At 52.6% G+C, this 27,801-nt stretch overlaps 2 protein-coding genes across 10 annotated transcripts in view; both read left to right on the top strand.

Annotated features, from left to right (window-relative positions):
- CNBD2 (cyclic nucleotide binding domain containing 2) overlaps positions 1 to 24,831 on the top strand; it is a 177,973-nt gene extending 153,142 nt beyond the window's left edge. Inside the window, exon 14 of the mRNA XM_061210171.1 lies at positions 24,742 to 24,831. Within this exon, the coding sequence (XP_061066154.1) occupies positions 24,742 to 24,784 (43 nt within the window). The 3' untranslated portion in view covers positions 24,785 to 24,831. The remainder of the gene's footprint in view (positions 1 to 24,741) is intronic.
- EPB41L1 (erythrocyte membrane protein band 4.1 like 1) overlaps positions 1 to 27,801 on the top strand; it is a 91,376-nt gene that overhangs the window by 10,781 nt on the left and 52,794 nt on the right. For all 9 annotated transcript variants that reach the window (XM_061210160.1, XM_061210163.1, XM_061210164.1 and 6 more), the window contains exons 3-4: positions 24,742 to 24,932; positions 25,849 to 26,013. In XM_061210160.1, the coding sequence (XP_061066143.1) occupies positions 24,742 to 24,932; positions 25,849 to 26,013 (356 nt within the window). The remainder of the gene's footprint in view (positions 1 to 24,741; positions 24,933 to 25,848; positions 26,014 to 27,801) is intronic.

Here is a 27,801-nt window from a genome sequence, read left to right as displayed (position 1 = left end):
TATCAACAGCCACTCTAAAAGGACTTGTGCAGAGAGAGGCCCCTGGTGGCCTGGTGGCATAGGCTGGGCTGGGCTGGGCTGGGAGAGGCTGTCGGTCTGGGTCGGCTGCACTGGCTCAGGCTGGGCGTCTTGCCCCTGGTGTGATCCTGGACTCATGCTGGTGTGATCAGCATGGTCACCAATCCAAGGCATTCATTCCAGAAGCCAATGCAGCCTCTCTGGCCATGCTGACAGATGTGGACATTCGCGTAGTGGGTAGTGATTCATCGGAGCTGGTGGTGGCAGTGGGAGCTCTGACAGAGTGGAACTGCTCTCACCCGTCCTGTCACTCAGCCTCTAAAAATAACCCTCACCTGTTCCAAGTGGCCGCACCACCAAGTGTCTGGAGGTGCAGTCCCTTGGCTGTGGCTGTGCGAGGGAGGGCATGTGCGTGGTGCTGTGTGTGTGTGTGTGTGTGTGTTTTGGGGGGTTGGAGGTGGCATCTAGGAGCGTCTTTAGTGATTGGCATCTGAGCCAAGGATTTGGGGTGGGGGAACAAGAGGCAGGCCAGACTCCTCCTCTTCTACCTTCTCGTGGCCGGGGAAAATCCGTCTACTCTTTGGGAAGTGCCAGAGACAGCTGGTGAGGCAGGGGTGTCTTTCAGGACTATGTGCTCACTCTCTGCTGAGTCGGGGGGGGGCAGTGTGGGGAGACTACCAAGGCCATATGACAAGGGTGGAGGTAGGCTCTTGGAGGGATGCATAGCATTTAGCCGATCAACAACTGAATCTTCTGAAAGCCCATTTCACATCTCATCTTTTTGGTGAAATTTTTAACATAGGGTTCCTTTAAATTAGATACAAATATAGCTGACTTCTTATCATGATGACTAGTGACCATCTAGCCAAGGTTTCTTAACCAAGTGTCCATGGACCCAAGGGGTGAACTATGCATGGGTTTCATGAGGTTTCTTGATGCCTGAAATCATAATAAGGGGTGTGTGTGTGTGCATGCGTGCGTGCGTGTGTGTGTGTGTGTGTGTGTCTGGATGTGTGCCCATGTGCATTTTTCTGGGAGAAGCTCTGCAGTTTTTATCGCATTTTCAAAGGAAACCATGACCCATAAAAGGTTAAGAACACACTAGTCCAACACCCTCACATTAGAGGCAAGAAAATTGAATCCAAAGAGGAAAATAACTGCCCGAGATCTCACAGCCAAGATCAGAAACCAGGTTTATTGACACTGTCCTCCCTGGCTAGTTCCCCGAGTCAGGATTGAGCTACCTGCAGTAGACAGAACCCCAGGTACCATTTCCTATGTCCTTTTGGCTGGCATGGATCCGAATGAACAGCCTTGAGGCTTTCAATGGCAGTGGGCAGCTGGGTGCTCACCTCCAGACATCCTATTCCCAGGTGGTCTTGTAGGGGAAGACTCCTGGGGCATCTCCTGACCTGCTTCCTACCGGGACATCTTAGCTCAGGACATTAAATCTGCCCCTTTTGCCTTGACATTCTCCCCTGGTGGAAATGCTCCCTTGACACAGGAAGTGCCCCTGCCTTCCGGGAGAAGAACTGGCACTCTGGGCCTGGAGAAAAGTAAATGGTGGGACGGGGAGTGGGCCTACGAATATTGTATGATGGACAGGCAGGTAGAGACAGATGCTGGTCCATTGTCTGTGGGAGGAATTCAACTTTGTACCATAGGAGTATAGATGAAGTGGCCCATGAGGATTAAAAATAATTAACATTCATTGAGCACTTCCTATAGGCCAGGCACTCTTCTCAGACAAGTACATGTATTAACTCCTTTAATCCTTGTAAGACTGAGGCACAAAGGAATTAAGCACAGCTAGTAAACAGCTGAGCCAAGACATGCAAGACATGGAGGCAGGTCTTCTGACTCCAGGTTGTAGAGGTGTAGAGTCTGGAACCAGAGTGGGCTCCTAGCCTCTATGCTGGGAGCATGCATCAGAATCAGGAGAGGGCTGATAAAAGCACAGGCTGCTGCTCTGAACCCCCAGTTTCTGACTTAGTAGATCTGGGATAGGGCCCGAGGATTTGCATACCAAGAAGTTCCTGGGTGATGCTGCTGTTCCAGGGACCACGCTTTGAGAACCATGGCTCTCTGCTTTCCTGCTTACTGATAGGAAGAGAGGAACCCAGGGAATAGACGTGGTTATTGATCTCACCTGGATTATTGCAATGCCTGCCCTGGGTCCAGGCCTCTCTTACCTCCAGGTACCTACCCTTTACCGGGGACAAATTAATCTTCCTAAAGCCCAGCTCCGATCATGTCGCACCTCTGCTCAAAGTCTTCTGGATTCTCTGCTGTGTGTACCGGCGCTGTCCAGTAGAACTGTCTTTGGTGATGGAGATGTTCTACATCTGCACTGTCCAATATGGTAACCATCAACCACACGTGGCTATGACTTTTACATTTTGTCCCATTTTAATTAATTTAAATGTAAATAGTCACGTGTGGCTACTTGCTGGACAGTGCAGGAAACCCTTGGTGTGCCATTTGAGGCTCCCATTGGCACTATATGCCATTCCAGCCCGAGCCTCACCCTTTGGCATCCTTGGTTCTGGGTCATTCAAGGCCAGTTTCCTGGGAATTCCCTGGCAGTCCAGTGGTTAGGACTTGGCACTTTCACTGCCTGGGTTCAATCCCTGGTTGGGGAACTAAGATCCCGCAAGCCATGAGGTGCGGCCAAAAAAAAAAAAAAGGCCAGTTTCCTGAGTCTACCCTGTACTTCCCAACCCTGTGCCTCGTTTTATGCTCTCTCCTCCATCTAGACTGTCCTTCTGGCCTGCCTTTAGTGCTCAACCTAAATGCTACCTCTGCCTTGAAACTTTCTTTGACACCTGCTCCTCTCTCATTTCTTTCTCCTCTGAACTCCCAAAACATTTTTTCCCTTTCTGACAACCTTTAGTATTTTAGCCTTCTATTGCGGTTGGCTGATATTGGTGTTTCCTCTCTTTCCTTAAACTTTCAGCTTCCGGAGAACGTGACCGTGTTTTCTAGCGAGCCCGCGCCCCCAACACAGGTCCCTCCAGGCACACAGAGGCGCTCAATAAATCCCACAAACCTTTGCCCTGGTGCCTTGGGGAAACAGAGATGGATAACGTGCCCTTCCTGTCTTCAAGCTGCCACAGGCTCTCATGAGAGTCTGATTTGTGCCCAGAGAACCACTGAAGCCAATAGTTATTTTGGGCAGGAAGATAAAAGCCACAGAGGGCCCAGTTGGCCAGGAGAGTCCGGCAAGAGCCGCCCAAGCAGAAGGCTGGGTTTACATACGCAGACGGCTTCTCTGCCCAGCCTGGCCTGGTACGAGGAAATGGGAACATCCAGACGTGGCTGCCTGGCCATCTCATGAAGCTGGGGATTAACAGTGATGCAGCGGCTGGTCTAGCTGTCTGGGGCAGATGGGTGGATGTAGAGAGGATTGCAAAAACTGCAGAGCAGTGCCAGCTTCTGGAAGTTGAATATTGGCTAGGTGGCACCTGGGCTGGGAATGTAAGCGCAAGAAAATGTTTGTAGTCTGAGCAGCGGACAGACAGCAGGTGAAATTTTGCTGGTCTGGCTTGGGGGTTTATGAGTTCTTTAGGATAGTCCCTATTGAAATGGAAAGATGGTTGAAAAGAAAAAAAACGAAACCCAGGTTTCTAGCTTCAGACTCTAATACTAAGAGTATTTCACACCCCCAAAATCTCTAGCATGGATTCATCTCTGGGACAAAAACATTAAAAAAAAAAACCTTATTGAAGTTATAATATAAATGCAGAAAAGTACACAGATCATAAGTTTACACATATTTATGTAACTACTTCCCAGACAGGAACTAAAACATGGCCAGCATCTTTAGAGTAAATTTGTGTTAAATCAAATGTATGCAGGATTAATGGTGGACAAACAAGCTCTGGAGTCAGGCAAACCTAGAATTGAATCCTGGCCCCCTACCTACTAGCAGTGTGACTTTGGACTAGTGGCTTATCTGCTGTGAGCTTCATTTTCTCCCCTGTAAAATCAAGGTGGAATATATAATCTCTGCCTTACAGAGAAGTCAGAAATTAAAAACTGAAAATGCACGCATATTGCTAGACACAGTGCCAGCACGTAGAGGAGTCCCAAAGGCTCTCTGCGATGCTGATGTTGATTGATGGTGTCGCTGCAGCATCTTCTGGCACAGGGGACCACAGACAAACACACATAGCCTTTCTCCTGTTGCCTCCCACTGCTCCCAGCCTCAGTGTGATCCTCTCCAAGGTCTCTTCTGACTGCAAGAAATCTGTGATGCTGTGATGATGCAAACCTCAGCTGACACTTCAGGCACCCGATGGGAGGCTGGGTGGATGTCTGAATCCAGTGGGAACGTGGCCAGATCTTTTATGTTCAGGCCCCAGGAGTATGGCTCCCAGACGTCTTAGGGGAGGGCTGATTTCCCAGGGACAGCAGGAGCATGGAGAGCCATTAAGAAATGTAGCCGAGGTGGAGTTTGGGTCAGCAGGACTCAGCAGGGTCCTGGCATCCGGGGTGAACTCCTGACTCGGGCTTGCTCCCTGGCCTCTGGCTCAGAGAGTGCAGATGTGTCCCAAGGGACACACACCATGCACATATTTTGAGCTGGGCACTGAGGGGAGAAATTCACACATCCCAGGGCTGGAGGGCAGAGTGTAGGAGGGAGGGGAGAGGCCAAGAGGTTCCTCCTAGCTGGGAGGGGTTATTGTAAAGAGGAGGGGATCAGGAAGGACTTCCTGGAGGATGGCTGAAAGAATGACCGTGGGAAAGGGAAAGAGGGTCTCCCAGGGAGAGAAAAGAACCCCTGCAAAAGCAGAGAGGCAGTGCCAGCACCGCCGTGCCCTGGGGGCCCAGAACCATTCAGTTTGACTGAGCCTCCCCGCAGGGACCCTGAGGATGAGGCTGAAGAGGCAGGTGAGGCCAGGCTGTGAAGGACTGCAGAGTCAGGCGGAGAGATTTGAGTTGCTTCATCAGAGAATGTGTGGCCACTGAAGGTTCTTCCCGCGAGGGAGCAGAGCGGGACCAGCTCCTCAGAATATGCACAGTCATCCGACCCACATTGTTTTTGGCCAAAGATAGTGGCCAAGAGTTCAAGCCACTAGAGTGGGCTGTGAGAGCCTCTGGGGTGCGCAGCCCTGTGCAGGGGCCTGGCTGTGGGGGAAGTGCAAGGAGAGGGGGAGGGGGAGGAGCGATGGAAAGGAAGGGACAGGCAAGGTTCCCACCTTTGACAAACTGCAGTCTTGTTGGAGAGGTCAGAGAGCCTCATCACAACTGAACCCCAAATTCAGAAGTAGAGACAAGAGATGTGTGGGCCAGCAGGCTAGAGGAGGGACAGACTGGGTGGCAGAGGCATGGAGGGTGAACTTCCTGGAGGAGAGGTGACCTTTGGAGGCTTTGGAGGGACTGAGGGTACCACAGGGGCCTGCTAAGCCCTTCCTGGGTATTCTCTCATGTCATGGGAGCTTGAAGAGGTGGTGCTGATATTACCCCCATTGTACAGAGGTGGGAACTGAGGCTCAGAGAGGTTTAGGCCCTGCCCAAGGTCACACAGCTCCTGTACTATTAATGTAACTCCCCTGTCCTTGCCCCTGACCCCCACCCCGGAGGTAACCATTGCCCCCAGGCTCTTCACCACACTAAGGATGGAAAAGTGCTTCGTGCTTTGTGACCCTCTGGGCAGCTTCATCATCATTCCAGGCCAGAGTATGACCGAAGGCAGGAGTGTGTAGTTCCCACGGTCTGGGCTGGAAGGTTTGAGGGGATGGCGAGGTCCCTGGGGAATGTAGTGCTTTGGGAGGCTTCTTGGAGGAGACTGAAGGAGCGGCGGTAGGGGCAGCTGGAGCCGGGAGGTCCCTGTCAGGTGGGCATGGCTGCCCATCCCTCCACCTGCTCCCTACACCCGGACACAGCTGCCCTGCAGGGCCTTCCAGAGAGCACCAAGGATCAGTGAGAACAGCCTTGTCAGGCAGAACTTCCCAGGCCTGTAGATCACGCTGATCTGGAAAGTTTGGCTCTGGTAACTTCCTCCACAAGCTGGCCCAGCTCTCAGCTCCTGGGGCTGCAGCACAGCCCACCCAGGCCTGGCCGCCCTCTGGGACCAGAGCCAGAGGCCCTGCAGCTCTCTTGCCCTGGCATACCTTCCTCCCCATGACCTTGCCTTTAACCCAGTTCGGTTTAGGTGTCCCCTTCTGCAGGAACCCTTTTCTGAGCCCCATGGGCTGGGCTAGGACCTCAGAGAATCTAAACCTGTGCTGACCAAAAGAAATATGTGAGCCACACATGCGAGCCACATATGTAATTTTAAATTTTCTGGTAGCCACGTGAAAAAAAAAAAAGCCAAAAGAAACAGATAAAATTATTCTAATGATATATTTTATTAAACCTAATACATCCAAAATATTATAATTGCAATACAAAAGTTATTGAGATACAGTACATTTCTTTTATTAAATCTTCAAAATCTAGGGACTTCCCTGGCGGTTCAGTGGTTAAGACTCCGAGCTTCCACTGCAGGGGGTGATAAGGGTTGAAGCTCAGCGCTTGGCATCAGACAGATCTGGCAGTCACATCCTGGCCCTGCCATTTATTAGCTGGGTGAACTTTGGGAAGTCGTTAACCCCAAGCCTCAGTGACTCCAGCTATGAAAGAAGTTAATAATTTCTATGCCAGAGAATTGTTATAAGGATTAAACAACTGTGTGACTGGTGCCAGGCACAGAGCTAGTACTCAGAAAGTGTACTATCACTTACTGTACCCTCTGATGTGCACGTTTGTGTGCCTTTCTCCGCCACTGGACTGACGGTGAATGCAAGGACAGAGGCTACCCAATTCCTCTTGCCTTCCCCAGGCTCAGTGTGCACGTCACTGATTGCTGAATGAAAGAGTAAATCCTTGCACTACGAGTGCTTGCCACCCCACCCTGCCGACCCAGGAATCAAGGGGCCCCTGGTGTCTGGGAGTCGTGAGACCATTGACTACCTGGGGTGACCTTGGCAAGGTGCTGCTTTGCTCTGGGCCTTGGTTTCCTCATCTGAAAGATAAAAGGGGAGGGGTGGGAGGGGCCTGCCGGAGTATTTTGTTTGGTTTCTGCCCCACCAGTGGCCTTGGGGGACTGTAGCGGACACCATGTGTTTTGCCTTCCCAGCCAAGGGAGAGCATCACTTCCATCCTATTCCTGGCTTTCCTGTATCCTAGCACTTTTGCACCATCAAGTACCCTCCAGTTAAAATTTAAGAAGAAAGACTTTCTCCTGCTTCCCAGGCAGACCCGAGAGGGGATGAGGGGTCCTGTCCTTTCTCTTCTGCCAGCATCTGCTAACCCATCACAGCAACTCAGCGACAGAAGTAGGGCAGGAAGAATTTCTCCCACTTTATAGGTGAGAAAACTGAAGCTCAGAGAGGTCGAATCATCTACCCAAGTAACACAGAAAGAAGTGGCAGAGCCAGGGCTGGAAGCCGAATTCAGAAGAGCCCCTCTTTCCGGGGGGTGGGGTGGAGGCTCCTCATCCTGCACCTGGGGCCCTAGCATTTCTCCATAGGGGCTTTCACAGGATGTGGTTCTGGGTTGGGCCTGTGCCTCAGTTTCCCTGCCCTGGGAATGAAGGCAGCCAAGTATCTGGGGTAGTGATTTCAACTGATGCCTACAGGGGGCCGTGTGTTCTTCAGAGAGTTCCCCCACCCCCCCGCCCCACCACAATCAGATTTCTCTGGAAAAGGTTATTGTGGGGTGAAGTGGAAGATGTCTGGTCCAGAGAGTCAGTGTTACTGTGCAAGTGTGACCTTGGACAAGTCACTCACTGCTCTGGACCTCAGACTGCCTGTTTATAAAATGGGGGGGGGGGGGGTTGACAGTATGTCACAAGATGTGAGGATGGAACATGAAAGTACTTTGCAAACTAGAAAGTGCTGATAGAAATGTTAGCCAATAATAATAATAGAAAGAGAAATAATGATAACAGTAAAAGAAGCCCAGTTTTCTGTGTGGTCCCACTGACCTGAAGGGAATTGGGCCCTTCGGGTATAAAACCAGAACGATGGCTGGGAATGTTCTGCCTTGGTTTTTGGAATGTAGCCTGGATTCTTCTGGGAAAGTGAGAGGCTCCATCTAGCTGAGGAGGGTGGGAAAGTGGTCCTGCCCCAGGGGAGGGAGGGGAAGGCTCCTGCCTGGGGAAAGAAAGGAAGGGGAGGAGGGTTGAAGGAAGGAGAGTTGAACTAGGAGGAATGGAGGGCTCTGGCTGGGCAGCTCTGTCCTGCCCACAGGAACCCAGGGTTGGGAAAGGCAGCAAGCAGAGGAGGCTAAGAATCAACTTGGAATAAAAATACTTGAAGCAGGCAGTCAGAAATCTCTTAACAGATGTGTATATGAAACAATAAGTTCATCCGGGTTTAACTCCTAAGTTTTACTGGTCCTTTCACTCATTCATTTGAATAAATGTGTGGTGAATTGAATTCAAGCAGAGCACCCCAGAGTGGCAAAGTGACTTGCCCAAGGCCATACTCCTTAGGGCTTGGGGAGTTCCTGGGAAGAACTGAATTTTGGAAGCTGGGGAACGAAAAGTCCAAAGGCAAAGGAGAACATCTATAGGGAAGTCCGCCCAGCAGGACTCTGGTCCTTCTGGGAATTGGCCCTGTGCTGGTTTGTCCATCTTCCTGTCTCCTGTCTGGAGGGAGGGCATGTTCTCTAGGACTGGGAGGATCTGGTTTCCTTCGGCTCTCTGCTCTCTGACCACTCCTGAGCCTAGTGGGCAGCAGAGAGAGTGAAGGCACCGGAAGCTGTGTCTTGGGAACATCTGGTGAAGGAGTTCGTGACATTTAACTTGGAGAAGAGAAGGCTTGATTTGGGGGTGGGGAGAAGGGACATGGTTGCTATCTTGGGTTCTCTGAGGGGGGGCTGGGGAGAGGGCATAGCCTTGTTCTGTGGAGGCCCGAGAGTTGGTACTAGGACCTGGGGTGGAAGGTCACTGTGATGGAGCATCCACCTTGGGAGAGAGGAGTGGAGGGAGGGGGCTGCCTGTTGCTGGAGTGTGGGAGTTCAGATGGATACTGGTGAGGTGGACGCTGAGGGACACAGCCCAGTGGTGAGGCTGACACTGAAGGAAATGCAGCCTGCCATGGGGAGGGGGTGGTGGTGCGGATGGCTTGGTTCACACCTGGGTGGCGTCCCAGCTTTGGGCCTCTGTGATTTCCAGTGTGGTGGATTCTGCAGTGCCTAGAACAGTGGCCAGCACATAGTAGGTCCTCAGGAATGATTTGAAGAATGAAAGAATAGATGTGTATGCCTGGGATGGTGGCGATACTGGCTAGGGACTAGGGGTCATGTGGGCTGCAAATGTGGACCCGTGGGCAGAAGTCTTTGGGGATCATGTTGTGGGTTACACAACCATCTCTCAGGACTTCCCCACAAACTGGGACCCCGAGAGATAGGTACATCCACCCTTTCTTTCACTGTTGGCAAAGTGAGGCTCAGAGCAGGAGAGCAACATGCCCAGAGGTACTGGTTGACCCATGACAGAGCTGGACTAGAAGCCAGGCCGTTGGAGGTCCTCGCTGTGGATCTCCTGAGTTGGTCTGGAGGGCTTTCTGAGACAGCGCTCCTGGAGGGGAGGAGCAGGGCTTCACTTGGTTTTGAGCCAGGACCTCAGTGCCACAGGCCAGCTGGCCACCCCCCAACCCCACCTTCCTGGAGCCTGGATGCACACCTGGCACATCCAGAAACATCTGTACACGGGCCCACTCCCCACTGTTACACTTATGGTCATTGTCACCGAAGCACATATGAACAAATGCACACATACACACGCGGGATCCCAGGAGACATTTGCATGACCTCCTCCCCGGTGGGGGAGGAGCGCTGAGTCCCAAGGAAGTTCTGACCCGAGCTCTGAGCTGCCGGGGAGGTGAGGGTATTCGGCTGGGCTCGGTGGGCTGAGGCTGAGTCACCCCTTCTGAGTCAGGGATCCTCTCCTCTTCCTCTCTCCTCCGCCCCCCCCTCCCCCGCCGAGCCCCCAACAGGGGTTGGCCCGAGCGGGGACAGGGGCTGTCCTAGGCCAGGGTGGGGTCAGCGGAGGCGCCGGACTCGGCTGCCGACGCACAGTCCCGCGGTGGTCCGGTAACTGCCGCTGTGGCAGCGCCCGGGAGGAGGTGGCCTGGGAGCCTGAGAGAGAGGGAGAGGGAGACCGGCAGGGAGGAGGCGGAGGCAGGGGCAGGGCCGCCGCGAGGGAGCAGGCAGGCGCGCGGCGGCTGCCCCAGGGCTGGGCGCAGAGGCCGGGCGGGGGCGGGGACTGGCCGCGCGACGGGCGCCAGGCCCGGGGCTGTAGGCACGGTGCCCAGCCCCCGGCGCACGCCGAGCCGCCGCCGCCGCTGCTGCAGTCGGCATCCATCAGCGGGCGGGGGTGTCGCGGACCAGGCTGCTCCGCAGAGCCCAACGCGGCCCGGCGCGCCCGCCCCGCCCCGCGGCCTGCCGGCCCGCAGGAGCCGAGGGGGCGCCCCCCGCCCAGCCTGCCCGAGATGGGGACCCCCAGGCCCAGGTAGGCACGTGCGGGGGATCAGGTGGCACGGGGGGCTAGGGGCTCGGTACCCGGAGGCCCAGCCTCCAGCCCTGGGGGAGGTCGGGACCGACCGGCAGGAACTGAGTTTGCAGGCTCTTGGCCCTCCGGCCAGTGCGGGGGAGGTCCTTGCAGTTCCTCCCTACCTCCCAGGTCTGCAGCCTCCCCGAGGCCTGGAGAGAGAGGTGGGCAGGCGAGGGGGCTGACGCTTGCTGTAGGGATGAACGATTGTGCTGGGTGCTGGGCTGGCCCGCTCCGTTCTCCGAGATCACTCCTGCCGCCTCTGTGGAGGCCGAGAGCGCTCTGGATATCTCCGTCCAGGCTTCCGATGCTGCAGGACAGTCTCTTGGCTGAAGATTGGGATGCTGGGGAGCTCTCGCCCTCACCCTCACCCTCTGGTTACAGTCTTTTCCCCACTCGGGGCTCACTTCCCATCCCACCTCCCTTCCGAGTCTCCCGAAGCTGGGGGGATAGAACTTAGCCCTAGGACCACTGAGGTTCTGGCCTGGTGTTGTCCTGACCAGAGGCTTCCCCTACCCGTTAGAGGGAGAGGACTTGTGGGTCCCAGTTGTGTCTGGCACCTTCACACTTGGGGACATCCAAGGGCCCAAGAGGCTGGGATCTTGGGGGCAGGCATGGTTGTGGTGGCGAGTGACTACAGCCACCAGGGTACTTGCCAGATGCTAAGGCCACTGTCTGGCAGAGCTATGGCTGGGGGTGGTCCATGGGGACCGTAGGAGGCTGGACAAGGATGAGGAAGGAGCTCTGAGGATACTGGTCTCCTTTGCGGCACCGGCTGTGGTCTTTGCTTCCCAGCTCCCACCCCCACCCCCTCCCGCCCCAGAGCTCTGAGAACGCATTGGTGAGGGAGAGACACTGCCGTGCGTTCCTGCCTTCACTTCTGGATCCTCATATCGCCTCCTCTGCACCCAGAGGTGGGAGTGTAAGAGGGCTGGGTTTAGGACCTCTCTGAGGCCCTGTGCGGTTCAGCTGCTCCATCTCTCCGCCACCTCCCAGCATTAGGAGTCTTCCAGATTCAGTAGCAGCTGGGCCAGGTTGAGAGCTGGGGACGCGAATGATGCCCTCAGAAGCTCCTGGAAGAATCGGTGCTGCCTGTCCCGGACAAGGGTGTGGAGAAGAGAGGCGACTGTGTGCCCGCCTGCCCACCCATTCCTCCATATGGAGCCTGCGGCAGTGGCGGCCTGTGCCAGCCTCCTCTCTGAGCCACTGTGGCCCAGGGAGGCTCTGCCAGCTCCGTGCAGAGATGAAGCTGGCTTCTGCTGACCAGTCTGAGGTCATGCCTGCCTGCTGACCCCATGTACCAGATTTGTGTGCGTGCAGAGCATGGTTCCTTGAGGGGCCCCTCAAGGCAGTCCTGGAGGAGATCAGTGCAGGGGGCATTATTCCTATTAAACCCTTCCTGGGCCACATGGCCATTCCCTGGGCCCAGTTCTGTGAGCTTCATGGAAGACTGCTTCCCAGAACCAGCATGAGTGGAATGCTTGGTCCTGTAGTCCTCACTCAGTAAATATTGAAACGTTGAATGAGGCCTAGAGAGGAAGAATGACTTGTCCAAGGTCACAGGCAACTGGGTGAGAGAGCCAGCACTAATGTACCCAGCTCTTCTAACTGGTTTGGGTTTCTTGCAGCCCAAATGCCTGCTTCTCTGCTGCTGCGGCTGTTCCATACACAGGGCTCTGATGGGCTGGGCGTTATAGCCTGGAGCCTGAGTCTCCCTCTTAGGAGGGGCCTTACATTGGTCTCCCAGCCCTTGCCCCCAAAAGGTGAGAAGGAAAGGTCAGGCTGCCTCACAGATAATGGGCCAGGGCTGAGGCATAGGTGGCTGGTAGCCCTGGTCCCTCTTGGGAGTATCCAGAGCCAAGAGGATGCTGGTGCCCAGGCAAGTTCTGGGCCTGAGCGTGCGGGGGCAGTAGAGAGGGTCTCCTGACTAGGCCAGCTGAGGTAGGAGGTGTCTCTGTGTTCGCTCCAGCATGGGTGTCCTTGTGAGCCTCTTGGGCTTCTGTGTCCCCATTTATAAAAAAAGGATAATAATCTTTATCTGGAGTAATACCAATGATTACACAATCAGAGTGAGGACATTTACTGAGCACTTACTGTATGCCATGCACTGGGACGGTAAGTGCTTTGCATTATCTCACAGCAACCCTGACAAGTAGGTGCTATTATTATCTTCTTTTTACAGATGAGTAACTAAGGCTCAGAGAGATCGTGTTACCTGCCTGAGGTTACACAGCTGGAAAGTGTGTGGTTGAGTCCAGAACCCCTCTCTCTACCATGGCATTGTACCTGGGGCAGTGTCTGGGAATACCAGGTTGGTGTCCTGCAGAGCCAGACACCTGATGTGCCAGGGCTGGTCCAGATGGAGAGGTCTACATGTTGGATCTTGTGAGGCAAGGGCGGCTCTTTGGCCCGAGTGCTCCTGTGGTCCTGAGGGGTAGGGGCAGAAAGGTACTGGCTGGGAGCCTGAGAGAGGGGTTGGCTGTGGCTTTGTGCTTCCCGGCCAGGATCCCCTGGAAGTGGGGAATGCTCTGGACTCCCTGCTCCCATTGGCTATGAGGGAAGATTGGTTGGCTCTGAGGCTGGTTGGCCCTGACACTCACCCCTGCCACATTTGATAGGAACCCAATGACCAGAAAATACAAGGGAGGGAATGCAGGGGCACCAGCTGGGACTGTGAAGAGGAGGCCCTGAGGGGAGGGGACGGGAGCGTGGGTGGGCAGGTGGGGGTGGGAGCACGCTGGCACCACTTCCTTTGTGGGTGGGAGGCTTGTGGGTAAGAATAGTAGCAGCCAACATTTATCGAGCACTTACTACATGCCAGGCACCTGCTTTAAGGGCTTAACTCATACAATCTTCACAAAACCCTTTGAGGTAGGAATTCTTCTTCCTCCCATTTTACAGATTGAGGGAACTGAGGCTTAGCAAAGAAAAGACAGTTGCTCAAGGTCACACAGCTCGGTCGTTGGGGAGCCAGGATTCAAATCTAGGCAGTGTGAGTCAGAGCCACATTCCTGATGGCAATGCGAGCCGCCCACAGTTTCTTCTCGGAGGTCATACTCAGTTTTGTTCAATTTGAAAAGTATTCCCTGAGTACCTCCTGCAGGTCGTATATGTCCTCTGGGGAAGCATCCTCTCCTCAAGGGTCTCCCAGTCTAGCCTAGAGAGACACGGACATGACACAGGGGAGGTAAAGGAGGTGCTATGGCCTATGTCAGCGTGGATTCCTATTCTGGTGATCAGTGGAGGCTTCAAGGAGATTGGGGCCTTTGTGCTGGGCACCAAAGGCCAAGTGGAATTTTGATAGCTGTGGGGGTAAGGGCACCCACTCCCCTGGATCAGAGGGGAGGGAAATAGGGGCGTCTTTGAAGAATGGGCAGTCTGGTGTGCATGCAGCTGGTGCAGGGAGCTGGGGGTGCTGGGAGGTGACTCAGAAAGTCAGCTTGTGTTTGGGTCTTTGTCAAAGCTCTGGAATCTGCCGGACCTGCGCTCTAGTCCCAGCTCCACTGTGTACTAGCCACGTGCCCTCGGGCTATCACTTAGCTGATCTGAGCCTTGGCTTCCTCATCTGTCAAATGTGGACAAACACACCTGTCTGATTGAGACCACGTTAGGGTTGTTATGTAAAGGACCTAGAGCAGTGCTGGCGCACCACAGGGGCTCAGCTAACATCAATTCCCACCCCCTTTAGTCTCTCTCAAATGTCAGACTAAGGTGTTTCCACTTGACAAGGAGCCTGGAGGCTGCCGGAACCTTTGCGGGTGTTTGGTCTGCACGGGGCACGCGTTTGGGGCATGACAGAACCATGTCTGGGAAGGTCCCTTTGGCAACTGTAAGGACCATAACGAACGGGTGGGCTCGGCCTTGCAGGAAAAACATCTGCACCGTGGACCTCGAGGGCTGGCGAGGAAGGAAGGTGGAAACCGCACTGAGATGTCCCCTGGGGTGGTTGGGGGAGGAGCAGCTTGGGGTGGGGGGGCGTGCATTTGGTTTGCAGCCTCATGAGTTTAAGACGAAGGACTGGTCTCCCTTCAGTCATTCCGAAGGTTGTGCAGCGTCTTTGTGCATCTGGGTTTTTTTTTTTTTTCTTTTTGCATAATTTCCTTTGGATGAATCCCCATCAGACTTCTCCCATAATAGTAGCAAATTGGGACTAAGTGCCCGACAATAGGAAGATGATTGAGAACGTTTGGGAACATCCAGTGGATAAAATAATATGCAGCCGTGAACAGCCACAGAAATACTTATACTTTTTCATTCTATATGCTGACATCTTTCCGTGTCAGTGTATATGAAATCCATCTCAAAAATGTTCACAATAGATATGTAATACTTTTGTAATTCATTTTTCTTTTTTTAAAATTAATTAATTAATTAATTAATTAATTTTTGGCTGTGTTGGATCTTCGTTGCTTCACGCAGGCTCTCCCCAGTTGCGGCGAGCGGGGGCCACTCTTCTTTGCAGTGTGCGGGCTTCTCATTGCGGTGGCTTCTCTTGTTGCGGAGCTCGGGCTCTAGGCCTGAGGGCTTCAGTATTTGTGGCACGTGGGCTCAGTAGTTGTGGCTCATGGGCTCAGTTGTTGTGGCTTGCGGGCTCTAGAGTGCAGGCTCAGTAGTTGTGGTGTACGGGCTTAGTTGCTCCGCGGCATGTGAGATCCTCCTGGACCAGGGCTTGAACCCCTGTCCCCTGCATTGGCAGGCAGATTCCTAACCATTGCGCCACCAGGGAAGCCCCTGTAATTCATTTTTCAATGGATAAATCCTAGTTCATTTGGCCATCAACAGGGGGTTGATGGACATGTAAAGTTGTTTCCTATTTTACTCTATTCTGAAAAACGCTGACAATGAACTTTCCTAGCGTTTAAACAAAATCAAGTGAGAGAGATTCAGAAACTGCGAGATCACGAAGCGTTGCCAGGGAAGGTCTGCTGCTTCTCCTGACTTCTTTCCCCTCCTTGCCTCCCTTCTCAGCAGAGCCTGGAACCCGAGGGGGCAAGGACACTGCTCCAAAGCCCGTGTTTGTAACTTCAGTTCCGTGCTCCCTCTCACCAACTGCTGATTGGTGAGGTCCAAGCGAATGATGATAATAAACGGATCCTTTAGATTGTAAAGCACCCTGCACCCTCCCTGTGGGAGGGGTTGATACTGCTGTTATTATTTCTACATCCAGAGCAACGGTAGCTTTGGTTACGTGGTTGACAGCAAGTCGGAGGTGGTGGGATGTAGCAGGATCGAGGGGGAAGAGCATGGGGCTGTGAGTCAGCAGACCTGGGTCCAAGTCCCGGCTCTACTCAAGCTGAGTAGCTGTGTGACCTTGGCCAGCTGAGCCTGCCTGGGGAATAAACCTACCTATCTCGTGTGACCCTTGTGGAGCTCAAAGGAGACGAAGGCTGGAAGACAGCCAGCTCATTGTCCGGCTCGCAGAGGATGTCCCGCCAGAGGGAGGTCTCTGTCTGCCTTTGCAGTCGTCAGTGTGGTCCAAGCGGGAGGCACTTCTCCTTTCTGATGCTGTTACTCTGCAGTTCTGGGCATGTCACGTGGTCCCCGGCCTACAACTGCACATCAGTCTGTGGCTCCGCGGTGGCACGTGAAACCTTGGGGCAAGAAGCCAGTGCTGACGGGTGGCAGCCTCTTCACATTGCTTGGTTTTATTTAATGCGGTGCCCATGGGTACCGCAGGCCTCTGACAAATTGCCGTCTCCCCACTGCCGTGTACGGACCTGAGCAGCAGTGGGAATGACTGCAGGCCCACCTCCTGTTTCCACCCCTCTGACTCCATTAGGGGACCGGCTGGGAGGGCGGCACAGTCCCCCTCCTCCCTCCTCACAGGCGGTCATTTCATTCATGTCCACCTGGAGATTGTCACTCAAGGAAGTGAATGTTCCGTACTGGGGAGATCCCGATGGCAAGTAACATCATCCCCAGAGGGGAAGAATAGCAGGCTCTCTCTCTCTCTCTCTCACGGTGTTTTTTCTTCTAATTCTTTTCTTTTTCTTTTCTGACTCCTAAGTAATACATGCTCATAGTAGAAAAATTGTGTAACCCAGAGAACCCCCTTTAAAAAGCCAAAAAAATTCCTGCTCTAAGGGAATGGTATTGTTAACATTTGAGCCTTTAGACTCAGAACTCAAGATGAGAATTTCTAATATTTCTTGAGCACTAACTGTGGATTTTGGCATGTAAGTGCTTTACGGGCATGGGCCGATTCTGTTTTCATAGTAAACCTGTGAAGTGGGTAAGATTATCATCGTGATTTTACAGATGAAGACACTGAGTCACACGGAAGTTAAGGGAGTGTTCAAGGTCTCCAGTCTCCTATTTTATCCTTAACCACTAGACTAGACTGCCTCTTCCCAATTTCTCCTCCCCTCCCTCTCTAATTCGTGTATCTATTTAGGGTCAGGTGGTGTATCAGTCAGATTCTGGCAGAAAACAGAATTCCACTCTGATGCTTCAACTTGGAGAAGTTAATAAAGCTGCGAGCAGGGTTAAGGGAACCCACAAGGGGTACCTGCAAACTCACAGTGACAGCTCTTACCTCCCTTTGGCCTGAATGAACAGAGGGAGGGAATAGTGTTACCAGAATTCAGCAATGGCTGGGCCTGTGCAAGGAGCTGTCACAGAGGGGGTTCAGCCACCACCAGAACCACAGGGAGGGCAGTTGGGAAGATACACCCCTGTCCCTCTCTGCTTCCACCCTCTGACCTCCTGCCAGTGCCTCCCATTGGCCAAAGGCACCCAGAGGTTAGCAGGCAAGGGAGTTCAAAGGATAGTCCAAGGGCTCATCCTCCCGCTTCTTTGAGTAGGGCATGGTTCTGGGGGTGCAGATGAGGACCAACAGCCCAGGAGATGGTTGGAGGGGGACGGGGAAGATGTACACCCTGGTTTCCCCAAAAGAAAGAAGGATTATCCTGGTAACTCTGATCATTGAAAACATCATTCAGAACAGAAGAATCTCACTTTCTGCCTAGCATTCTCTTTGTTTTGGTGTTTTCCACACCCTGTCCATTTCTTTCTCTCTCCACTCCTTCCTACCATTAGTTCCTACCTGGTTCAGCATTCCCACAAACACCTGGGTAGAAGTCGTCAGTGTCTCAGATTTAGAACAGAACCTTCCTGGCTAGGGAGTGATTGTTCATCACCATGGGCACTCGTGGCTGTGTGTGCCCTTATGCTGTTCCTTTGCTATGTGTATGTATGCAAAGGCACGCTTCCGGTACACATGTCGTAAACATCTGTGATATACTCTCCCTTGTCTTTAGCGTGACTGTAACTTTTGTATTTCAAAGTCCTTTTGTTCTCTGAAACATCCTTTCTCTACACAGCCCTGCTCTGAAGTGGGAGGACAGGAGCTCTCATCCTTATTTGACAAATGGGGAAACTGATGCTCAGAAAGGGGAAGTGACTCACCCAAGGCCCATCAGATAGGAAGTGGCAGAACTGAAACAAGAAACAGTGGTCCTGATTTTGAATTCAGCTCTTCCAAGTGTATTTGCCTTTCAATCTTGGGAAGTTTTTCCTTAGCCAGCTTCACCCCTGGGAGAAATTATTCAGCACGAACCCCCTGAGGCTGCTGAAATGTCATGTAGTGGGACGGACTTTGGAGCCAGAGAGACTTGGCACACCTTATGACCTTGGGCAAATCGGTAGACCTCTTTGGGTCTCTGTGTCCTCATCAGTAAAATCAGGAGGATAATAATCAGGAGTTTGGATGGAAAAGTCAGCTGCGTAAGGTCTGATAGGTTGTCAGGACAGGCTGGCTGGCTGGTAGCCAGAAAGGCTCCCGAGGTGAATGCAGCCCAGGTCTCTAGACTTGTCTCATTGGTGTTCCATCCACCCATCACCCATGTGTTTTTCCATTTATCCATCTACCCATCCATCTGACCCCAGACTCCCTGGGTTTGAATTCTGACACTGCTATTTACTGGCTGCGTGATCTTGGGCAAGTTACTTCACTTCTCAGTGCTTTAGTTTCTTCTTTTGTAAAATGGAGATATTAAGAGTACCTATTATAGGTTATTATGAAGATTAAATGAGTTAATTGATGTAAGATGCTTAGATCAGTGCCTGGTAAATAGCAAACTCTATAAATGTTAGCTTTATTATTGTTATTTATTAAGAACTGCGCTAAACCCTGGGGAAAATGGCAAATGAGACAGATAAATTTTTTTTTTTTTTTTTTTTTTGGGCCACGCTGCACAGCTTGTGGGATCTTAGTTCCCTGATCAGAGATCAAACTCAGGCCTCCTGCAGTGGAAGCTCAGAGTCCTAACCACTGGACCGCCAGGGAATTCCTGAGACAGATAAATTTTTGTCTTTGTAGAGGAGGAATAGAAACAAGTAAGTCAGTCAATCAGTATAAGTTCCGTTTGTGAACTTATGAAAAAACCAAACCCGGCATGCTTGCTTCATGGGAACAGAGTTTCTGTTTGAGGGGCGATGAAAAATTTTGGAAATAGATGGTAGTGGTTGTTGTACAACATTGTGAATGTAATTAATGCCCCTGAATTGTTACACTTAAAAGTGGTTAAAATGGCAAAAACAAAATAAAGCAAAACCGAAAAACCAGCTATAACCAAAAAAATAGAAGGAGGGACCCACTTTAGACAGAGTGATCAAGGAGCACATAGATTGAGATCTGAAAGGTGAGAGATGTCAAGAGACAGGGGACAAGCCCACTGTCCCTGCAGAGGGACCATTAAGGGCAACCCCCAAGATGGGGGCAAGCCTGGCGTGGCTGAGGTGCAGACAGAAAGCCAGTGTGACACCATCATCACAGTGATGGTGGCAATAGGGGTGGGGAACTGGTGGGAGCTGAAGCAGGGGCTGTGTGCAGGGACCCAGAGCTTTGATAAAGAATTTGTGTTTTATTTTGATGGGAGGTCATTGGAGGTTTTAAAGAGGGCATCCAATGGAGTTTTGAAGAAATCCCTGTGGCTGCTCTGTGGAGAATAAACCCTAAGAGGGCCCGAGTGGCTACAGGGAGGCCATGGAAGAGATAGACCAGCCATGCAGGCAGGAGCTGAGAGTGGCTTGGACCTGGACGGAAGTGGGGATGGAGAAAAAGAACAAATCCAATTTACTGGGCTCAGAGATGCTGAGTCATGCTAACCCTGGTGGGACAGCTTGATGTATAAACTGGTCGATTCATTTTTAATGAGAGGTACAACTGCAGGCCAAGTGGATATTGCCTCTTCTGGGCAAGGACACCCTCTCCCTGCAGGCCACCGAGATGGAAAGCCACAGCGTCTGAAGGCTGCTTAGTGACCCCGGAAGGCAAACCCGGGGAGCCAGCCAGTGGTTGCAATGTTGAAGAGCATCAGAGGCTGACAGGCTGCTGAGCTGGCCCCAGAGGGGGCCAGGCAAGCATGCTGGGCCTCACTGGGCCCCTCTCTTCCAGACAGGGCTGGCGCAGGCACTGTCAGTATTTACTTCTCTGGCTGACCTTTCCCTTTTCTAATCCTGTGCATTTGGGTTTTCATATGTTAGTGTCATCAGTTAGGCTTTGCCGGCCTCTGTCTCCCTCTATCCATCTGTTCTGGGTGGGCACTTCTTTTTTGTTGTTTTTTTTCTGGCCGCGCCATGCGGCATGTGCGATCTTAGTTCCCCGACCAGGGATTCAACCCGTGCCCCCTGCAGTGGAAGCGTGGAGTCTTACCACTGGACCACCAAGGAAGTCCCTGGGTGGGCACTTCTAAACTCCTGCTTCGCAGACCACTCCCCACTCTGGCTTCCCATTACTGCTTGTAATTCTGGACCCTCTCAGGGTTGTTTTATTGGGTGCCCTCTTTATGTTATTTTCCTGAATCTCCATCACCCCCCCCTGAGAGGGAGGGAGGACTATCTCTGTTTTATAGGTGAGGTGACCTTGGCTCAGAGGAGTGAAGTCACTTGCCCAAGGTCCCAGGGTGAGCTAGTGGTGGAGCCGGGCTCCATGTCTAGGTCTGACTGACCTGGGTCTGCCCCCTGCCTTGCTGCCCTGCATGGAGGGGTCCGTGAGATGACTGTGTATGGAGTCCCTGATGCTGGGCCTGGCCCGCAGTGGCTCAGCAATGGGAGTCTTGCCCTTTCCAGCAGAGTAACACTTCTGACTCTTGCAAAGCTGCCAGCCCCCATCCCCCCACCCCGCTCCTTCCCTTCTCCCTGACTGCAGCCTGTCCCTCCTGCCAGGCTGGGTGGAGCTCACCTTTATAGGCTTCTTGTTCCAAGAAGTCAAGATGTCAAGGCTCCTCCCTGTCCTCCGCACAGCCCTACTTATTCCCACATCTGGGCGTTTGCCCACATAGTGACTCAGCCCAAGTGCCCTCCCTGCCATCACCTGTCTAGATTCTCCCTTTTTTCAAAACCTAACTCCCTCACCCTGCACTCCCTACCCTATAAGTCTTCTTTGGGAACTCCAGGCCATACTCCTGATCACCAGGTCCTAGAATCTTCTAGAGGCTGAAATGTACACTGGCAAATCTAAGTCACATCCTGGGTGAGTATCATCCTCCCGTGTTGCAATGAGCTCCACGGGAACCAGCACATGTCCCTCTGGGTCCCCTACAGTGCCTGGCCGGCTTGGCCGCCCAGCGGGCTCCATCAGTCTGTGCTGACCTGGGCCTGGGCAGAACTGTGCCCACGTGACTGGCTGTGGCAAAAGCCAAGGCCAGGTTCTTGGCTCACTTTCTGTGCCCCAGTGAGAGAACCATGCCATTATCCCTGGACTTGTGAGATAAAGAAGGATCTCATCATAGGTTTAAAAAATAATAATGTGATTTTTCTTTTTAATTCATAACTTTTTTTAGAGTTTAAACAGATTTTATTTATCTCTTTCTCATGCTGTCATACCAGGCCATGTGCATTGGAAAAATTTATTTTTTAACTTCTAGTTTTTTTAAATCATTCAAGAAATCTCCAAGTATAGTAGAAAAAATGAGAACTACAGTTAAACAGAGAGAAGAAAAAAATAATTTGTATACCTGCCTTCTAGAAACAACCATAGTTAATACTTTGCTGAAATTTCTGTAACTGTATGTGTGCATTAATCAAAACAGGGTCAATCTGTACAAACTGTTGTGTATCATGCTTTTTCACTCAGGTGAAAATTTTCCATGAGTCCATGATTTTTTAAAAATATATATATATTTATTTATTTGGCTGCATCAGGTCTTAGCTGCAGCACACGGGATCTTTCGTTGCAGCACGTGGGCTTCTCTCTAGTTGTGGCGCACGGGCTCCAGAGCTCATGGGCTCAGCAGCTGGGGCACACGGGCTCTCCAGTTGTGGCGTGTGGGCTCTGCAGGGCGCAGACTTAGTTGCCCCGCGGCATGTGGGATCTTAGTTCCCTGGCCAGGTATTGAACCCATGTCCCCTTCATTGGAAGGTGGATTCTTAACCACTGGACCACCAGGGAAGTCCCTTCCATGATATATATATATATTTTAAAAATATATTTATTTATTTATGGCTGCATTGGGTCTTTGTTGCTGTGCGTGGGCTTTCTCTAGTTGCAGCGAGAGGGGCTACTCTTCGTTGCGGTGCACGGGCTTCTCATTGTGGTGGCTTCTCTTGTTGCGGAGCATGGGCTCTAGGCGCTCGGGCTTCAGTAGTTGCGGTACACAGGCTCAGTAGTTGTGGCTTGCAGGCTCTAGAGCGCAGGCTCAGTAGTTGTGGCACACGGGCTTAGTTGCTGAGGGCATGTGAGCATGTGGGATCTTCCTGGACCAGGGCTCAAACCTGTGTCCCCTGCATTGACAGGCGGATTCTTAACCACTGTGCCACCAGGGAAGTCCCACTCAAGCCTCTTTTGCTCTCTGGGTCTCACCTGTAAAAGAAGAGGAGAAGACTGAATTATCTCATAAGGCTTCCAGCTCCTTTCCTCTGAGGTTCTCCCAGCACCAGGCAGTCATGCCAGCAGCCTCTGCTGGAGACCTGGGTGGTGAAAGACTGGGACATTTATTTAAGATTACTTCCCTGGCTATTTCCAAGATGATGCAGGCCCAGGGAAGGTTCAGAGAGTACGGGCTGAAATCAGACTGAGGCAGAGGTGGGAGTAGGTGTGCTGGAGTCTCTGGGGCTCCCTGGACCCATGAGGGGCATGTGGATTCTGCTTCTCGCAGCACAAAACATACAGATTAGTCTATGGGTTCTGGTTTTTTTTTTTTTGAAGCAAAGTGAAGCAGGCATTTATTTTAAGGGTTCTTCCCTGTAGGCCTTATCTAGCATTGTGGCTGATATCCTCCAGTGAGGGCTTAGAAGAAATCCAGAGCCAGGCAGATATGTCTCAGTTTGACACCACGAGGCTGTGAGCCCCCCTGGAGCAGCTCTTCTTGCTTTGAGCTCTGGCACAGAGTCAGCACTTAGTGTCATATAAGCAACAGAGAGCCTTTATTTAACTATGGCTTTAAATTATACCCTTAAAGCCCAGGGTAATGACGTGAGTGGAAAGCATTTTTGGGTGGGGATGAGGCAATGTGGACCAAGGCCTTCCCTTCCTCCTCATCTTCTTAACAGCGGCATCCGTAACAACAGACCCTCTCATTTGTGCTATGAGCTCCAGCTTACAAAGTGTTCCACTCATTATCCACGAGGTGGGAATTGAGGATGCTCGTGACCCCTCTAGGGCCCTAGAGATGTAGGGTGGCTGAGTGGTGCTCAGGGCCCCTGACTTTCTGTCCAGTGCCCCTTGCTTTGGGTGGGGCTGGTGGCCTCTGGAAGGCAGGGGGAGAAACTGAAGAATAAAAAGGAAACGTGGGGCTGGGGCTTGGAGCATGTGCACAGCCCAGGGTGAATCCCGTGTCTGTCTGTCTAACTGCCCATCCAAGGCCCCAAGGTGGGTGGGGTGAGGGAGGGACCTGCCAAGTCTCATCTGGGTCTTTCTCATTTAGTATGATGGATTCAGAGGAAGGCTCTAGACTCAGGGGTGAGGGTCCCTGCTCATTTCTCTGTTACCCGGTTTTAGCTCCAAACTTTTTTTTTTTTTTTGAGAGGTTTGTTTTCACCAATGGGGGTCAGAAATGGGTGCTTTTGCCTTCCTAAAAACAAACAAACAAACAAACAACTTGTGGGTTAAAAAAATATAGATGTATTTTTTAAATTATACAAGTAATTCCAAAGTGTATGAAGTAAAAAATGAAGCTCCCTCTCTTATCCCACCCTGTGGAACTCTCTCTTTTTCCTCTATCTACTTCTGAATTATTAACCTCTCTTAACAGTTTGGTAAGTATCTTTTCGAATCTTTTACTACATGTGTACAAACACAAAGATGTATTGTTGAGGTTATTGGTATTTTTTTTTTAATATAAAAATGGGACCATGCCATTCTTTCTTTCTCTCTCTCTCTTTCTTTCTCTCTCTCCTTTTCTCTCTTTGCAATTTGCTTATTCCAAAGAGCAGCTGGGCAACAGGTCCTTGATTCTCTGAAATCTCCTCACTTCCTGCTCTGAGGGAGAAATGATAAGAATAGTCGGTTGCAGAGATAATTTCTAAGTCCCTCACTTTTTGGATGAGTCCTAGTGAGACCAACCGACTGCCCATTTGTGGCAGATGTGGAGCCCGAGCCCAGTTCGCCTGACTTTGACATCATCAGGGCTATGCGTTTTTTAAGAGTACCTTCCTGCGTTATCCCTTTAAGTACATCCTGACAACATCCCTGTGAAGTCAGGGGGCAGGAATTATTGAGGCTTGGGGCATGAAGAGCCTTGTCCGATGTCAGGGCTGGAAAGGCCGGGAGCACAGGGCTCTTTGGGTTGAGTTCCATTTATCCAACATTGATTGAGGGGCTACCGTGTGCCAGGTGCTGTAGTGGGAGAGACAGCCTGGCCAAGGGCCTGACTGGAGGTGGTCACTGACTGTCCCTGGTGCTCTTGGCAGAGCGGGGCCGCCTGGAGAGACTCTGCTCGCCCTTAGGAAGGGCCCTGATTCCAGACCTGGGCCGAGAGCTTGGAGTCCCTGAGGAGCTATACGGGCACAAGGGTGGGTGGGGGTCTGTGACCTCGGCTGTTGCCACTGCCCCCTCGCTTCTCATGACTCTGTCCCCATCCTCACTTCCTCTGTCTCTCCCTCCCTCCTCCTCCTTCTTTCCGTGGCTCTTTGTCCATCTGTCTCTCTGCATGTGTGGTTCCTGTCCCCGTCACACCGTTCTGTCGCACCATTGCTGCCCCTCTCCCCCATCACATGCTCTCTCCTTCGTGCCAATGCAGGCGTGCTGGTCACCATGACAACAGAGACAGGCCCAGATTCTGAGGTGAAGAAGGCTCAGGAGGAGGCCCCGCAGCAGCCTGAGGCAGCCGCCGCAGCTACCACCCCTGTGACCCCCGCAGGCCACGGCCATCCCGAGGCCAACTCCAATGAGAAGCATCCGCCCCATCAGGACGCTCGGCCTGCTGAACAGGTGTGTGCCTGAGAGCACGGGATCCCTCTTCCTGCCCAGCCCGTCCTCCAGGAGGGAGGAAAGAAGGAAACTGAGATGTATTATTGACCCATTACATGCCAAGCACTGTGCAGGGGGCATAGTGTTCATTTTTATAATTAATTCTCTGAGACCTAAGAAGGTAACTATTGATTTCCCCATTTTACACTTGGGGAAACAGAGCCTCAGCAGGATGAAGTGAGTTACCCAAAGTCACATTGCAATAAAGTGACAGAAGTGCAAGTCAAATCTAGATCTGATTTTGAAAATCGGTGTTCTTTCAACCTTATTTTCCTATCCCCCAAGGCTGTCCATTCTAGCGGGGCAAGCCCAGGGTGACTGCAGAGCAAAATTCATCACCCTAAAAAGAGACAGGGGACTTGGGGGTTCATCTAGCCATTGAATTCACACCTCCCCTAATTCACAACTGGACCAGAGAGGGCAGGGACTTGGCCAAGGTCACTGAGGGTATCAGTGACAGAGTTAGGACTAGTGGGCAGGGCTCTGACCTCCCTTTCCTCCACTAGATCAGTCCCAGCCTCATGCTAGACCCAGTGACAGACTGAGAAGGAGGAGACCATGTCCTGATCACTCATGCACTGTTCTAGGCAGATAGGACACCTCTGGCCTCTGGGTGTGGTTTTTGTGGGATGCTCCCACCTGCAGGGGAGCAGTGGACCCCTCGTATGAGCCCACCCAATTGTACGCAGAAGCTCTGGCTCTCTTCCTGCACACACCCACCATAGACCGTGGTCACCTGGTGGGGGGGCTTAGAGGGCAGTGGCTCTCATTTTGGGGTCTGTCTGAGCCCCAGCTGCATCCTTATTGCATCTCATTTGGATGAAAGGCTATGGTTTCTAGCTCGCTGACTAAACCCTTCCCTTGGTTGGACCTGCAGAGCCTAGACATGGAGGAGAAGGACTACGGGGAGGCCGATGGCCTGTCAGAGAGGACCACGCCCAGCAAGGCCCAGAAATCGCCCCAGAAGATTGCCAAGAAATACAAGAGTGCCGTCTGCCGAGTCACTCTGCTCGATGCCTCTGAGTATGAGTGTGAGGTGGAGGTAGGGAGCACCACAGGCCCTGTCCCTGGTCGACCGTCCTCAGAGCCAGGGCAGGCCTCTGTGTGCATTCAGCCTGGGCCAAGCCAGAGGGCATCCACTCTTCATGGAGGCCTGGACCGACTGCCGCGTCCTGGGGAGATGACCCGGCCAGCCCTCCTGTGCACAGATGGTGGCACCGAGGCCCGCAGAGGGCTCTTCTGATTGCAGATAGTGTTAGGCGAGGCACAGGGCTGGTGCCAGGAAAAGGCTTCTCAGGGTGGCTGTACCTTGGCAAGGAGTCACCGTTTCAGGGCTGATCTGTAGCCTGGTAGGACCTGGGCTCTTTCATCTCGCCCAGCAGATGCTGAGGTTTCAACCAGAATCATTTTCATGTATATAACGGGTGTGGAGAAGGGTTCTCCCTGTGAAGCACCCTATCCAGGGCACCAGGACAAACTGGTCACTCGAGGCTTCCGTGGTGAGGTGTCCCCCAGGCATAGGGAGGTGGCCCATTGGAAGGACCCTCCCCCCCCAGGCTCTGGAGACACCCTGTGGCATGGCTCTGGCCCACAGTGGGTGGCTGGGCAGACATCTCCTCTCTGGGGTCAGCCCTCCTGGCCCCACATGTAGCATCTCCCTTTCCTGTACGGGCTGGAACTCCCACCCAAATTCTGAGCTCTCACTCGCCCCCTTCGAGGTTCTGCCCCGGTCCAGGCACCATTCCTGGCCTGTCCACGTGTATGGAAGAGTCCAGAGGGTGGCCTTACTGCTGAGAGTGACAGGACCCACCTCCCTTTCTCCCCCGATCCCTGGTCTTAAGGGACCGACTTCTGAGGCCTGGGAGGCTGGCTCTGTCGTCTTTGCCGGGTTGGGTTTTTTTTTTTTTTAACGTTTATTTCTTCCATAGAAAGGTTGCAGGGTGGACACCTTGCCTACTCCTGGGCAAAACAAAGGGATATCTTCTCCCTCTTTGCTCCTGCCCATGGTGGCCCCAAGGTGCTGTTTCAGCTGCCCTAGAAGAGTGTAAGGGTTTGGCCGAGGCCACTCTCTCTGAAGGTCTCCTCCAGGCTCAGGAATCCCTTGGTTTTCCAGCTACTCCCCACAGTCAGGCCTGGCGCCAGTCCCCGGTGGCCTAGCCAGACCTTGCAGGGACCTCACCTGGAGTCCGCTGCCTCTTTGGGTAGTGACTGCTTCACACGCCCCCTGCCCCGTGATCTCTTTATTGACGCTTATCCTCACCCCTGTGGGTTTGGGGTACCCAGCCAGGTTCTGGGCTTTGTCCTTCTGAATCCTCAGGCCCAGATGGTGTTCAGAGAGGTACCACGCCTTGCTGATGGGAGTTGGGGGGAGAAGGTGTCTCGAACGGTGCTGCTTGCAACTGAGGCTGATTTAGGCTCTGTGAGCCCCCGTGGAACCTCACTTGCTGCCTGGGTAGAGGTGATGCTCCCTTAGTGTAAGGGGAGGGGCCAGGGGAGGAGAGTCACTCTGTGACCCTGATTCCCAGGCTCTCCCCTCCTCCCCTGCCCATGTCCCTCACATGTCAGGTGGCTTGTCTCTTCCTCTCACACTCAAAACTCAGACTTTTGGCTTTCTGCTCCTTGGGTCCAACTTAGCCTGTTTCTCCTAATCACTGTACAGGAAGGAAAAATCAGTCACTCCCCCACCCCACTCTGGCTTTCCCCCAAGCAGGTCTGAGTTCTAGGAGGACCCCAGGAGGGCTTGGAAGAAGGCAGTTGGTGGTCTAGGCATTAGTGTCCCCCCAGGATTCCTTAGGACTTGGAGAGCAGAGCCAGGTGGGTGGCAGGAGTG

Source organism: Eubalaena glacialis, chromosome 13, assembly GCF_028564815.1.
Source record: "Eubalaena glacialis isolate mEubGla1 chromosome 13, mEubGla1.1.hap2.+ XY, whole genome shotgun sequence".
Taxonomy (NCBI): domain Eukaryota; kingdom Metazoa; phylum Chordata; class Mammalia; order Artiodactyla; family Balaenidae; genus Eubalaena; species Eubalaena glacialis.
This window is presented reverse-complemented; position numbering and strand designations above follow the sequence as displayed.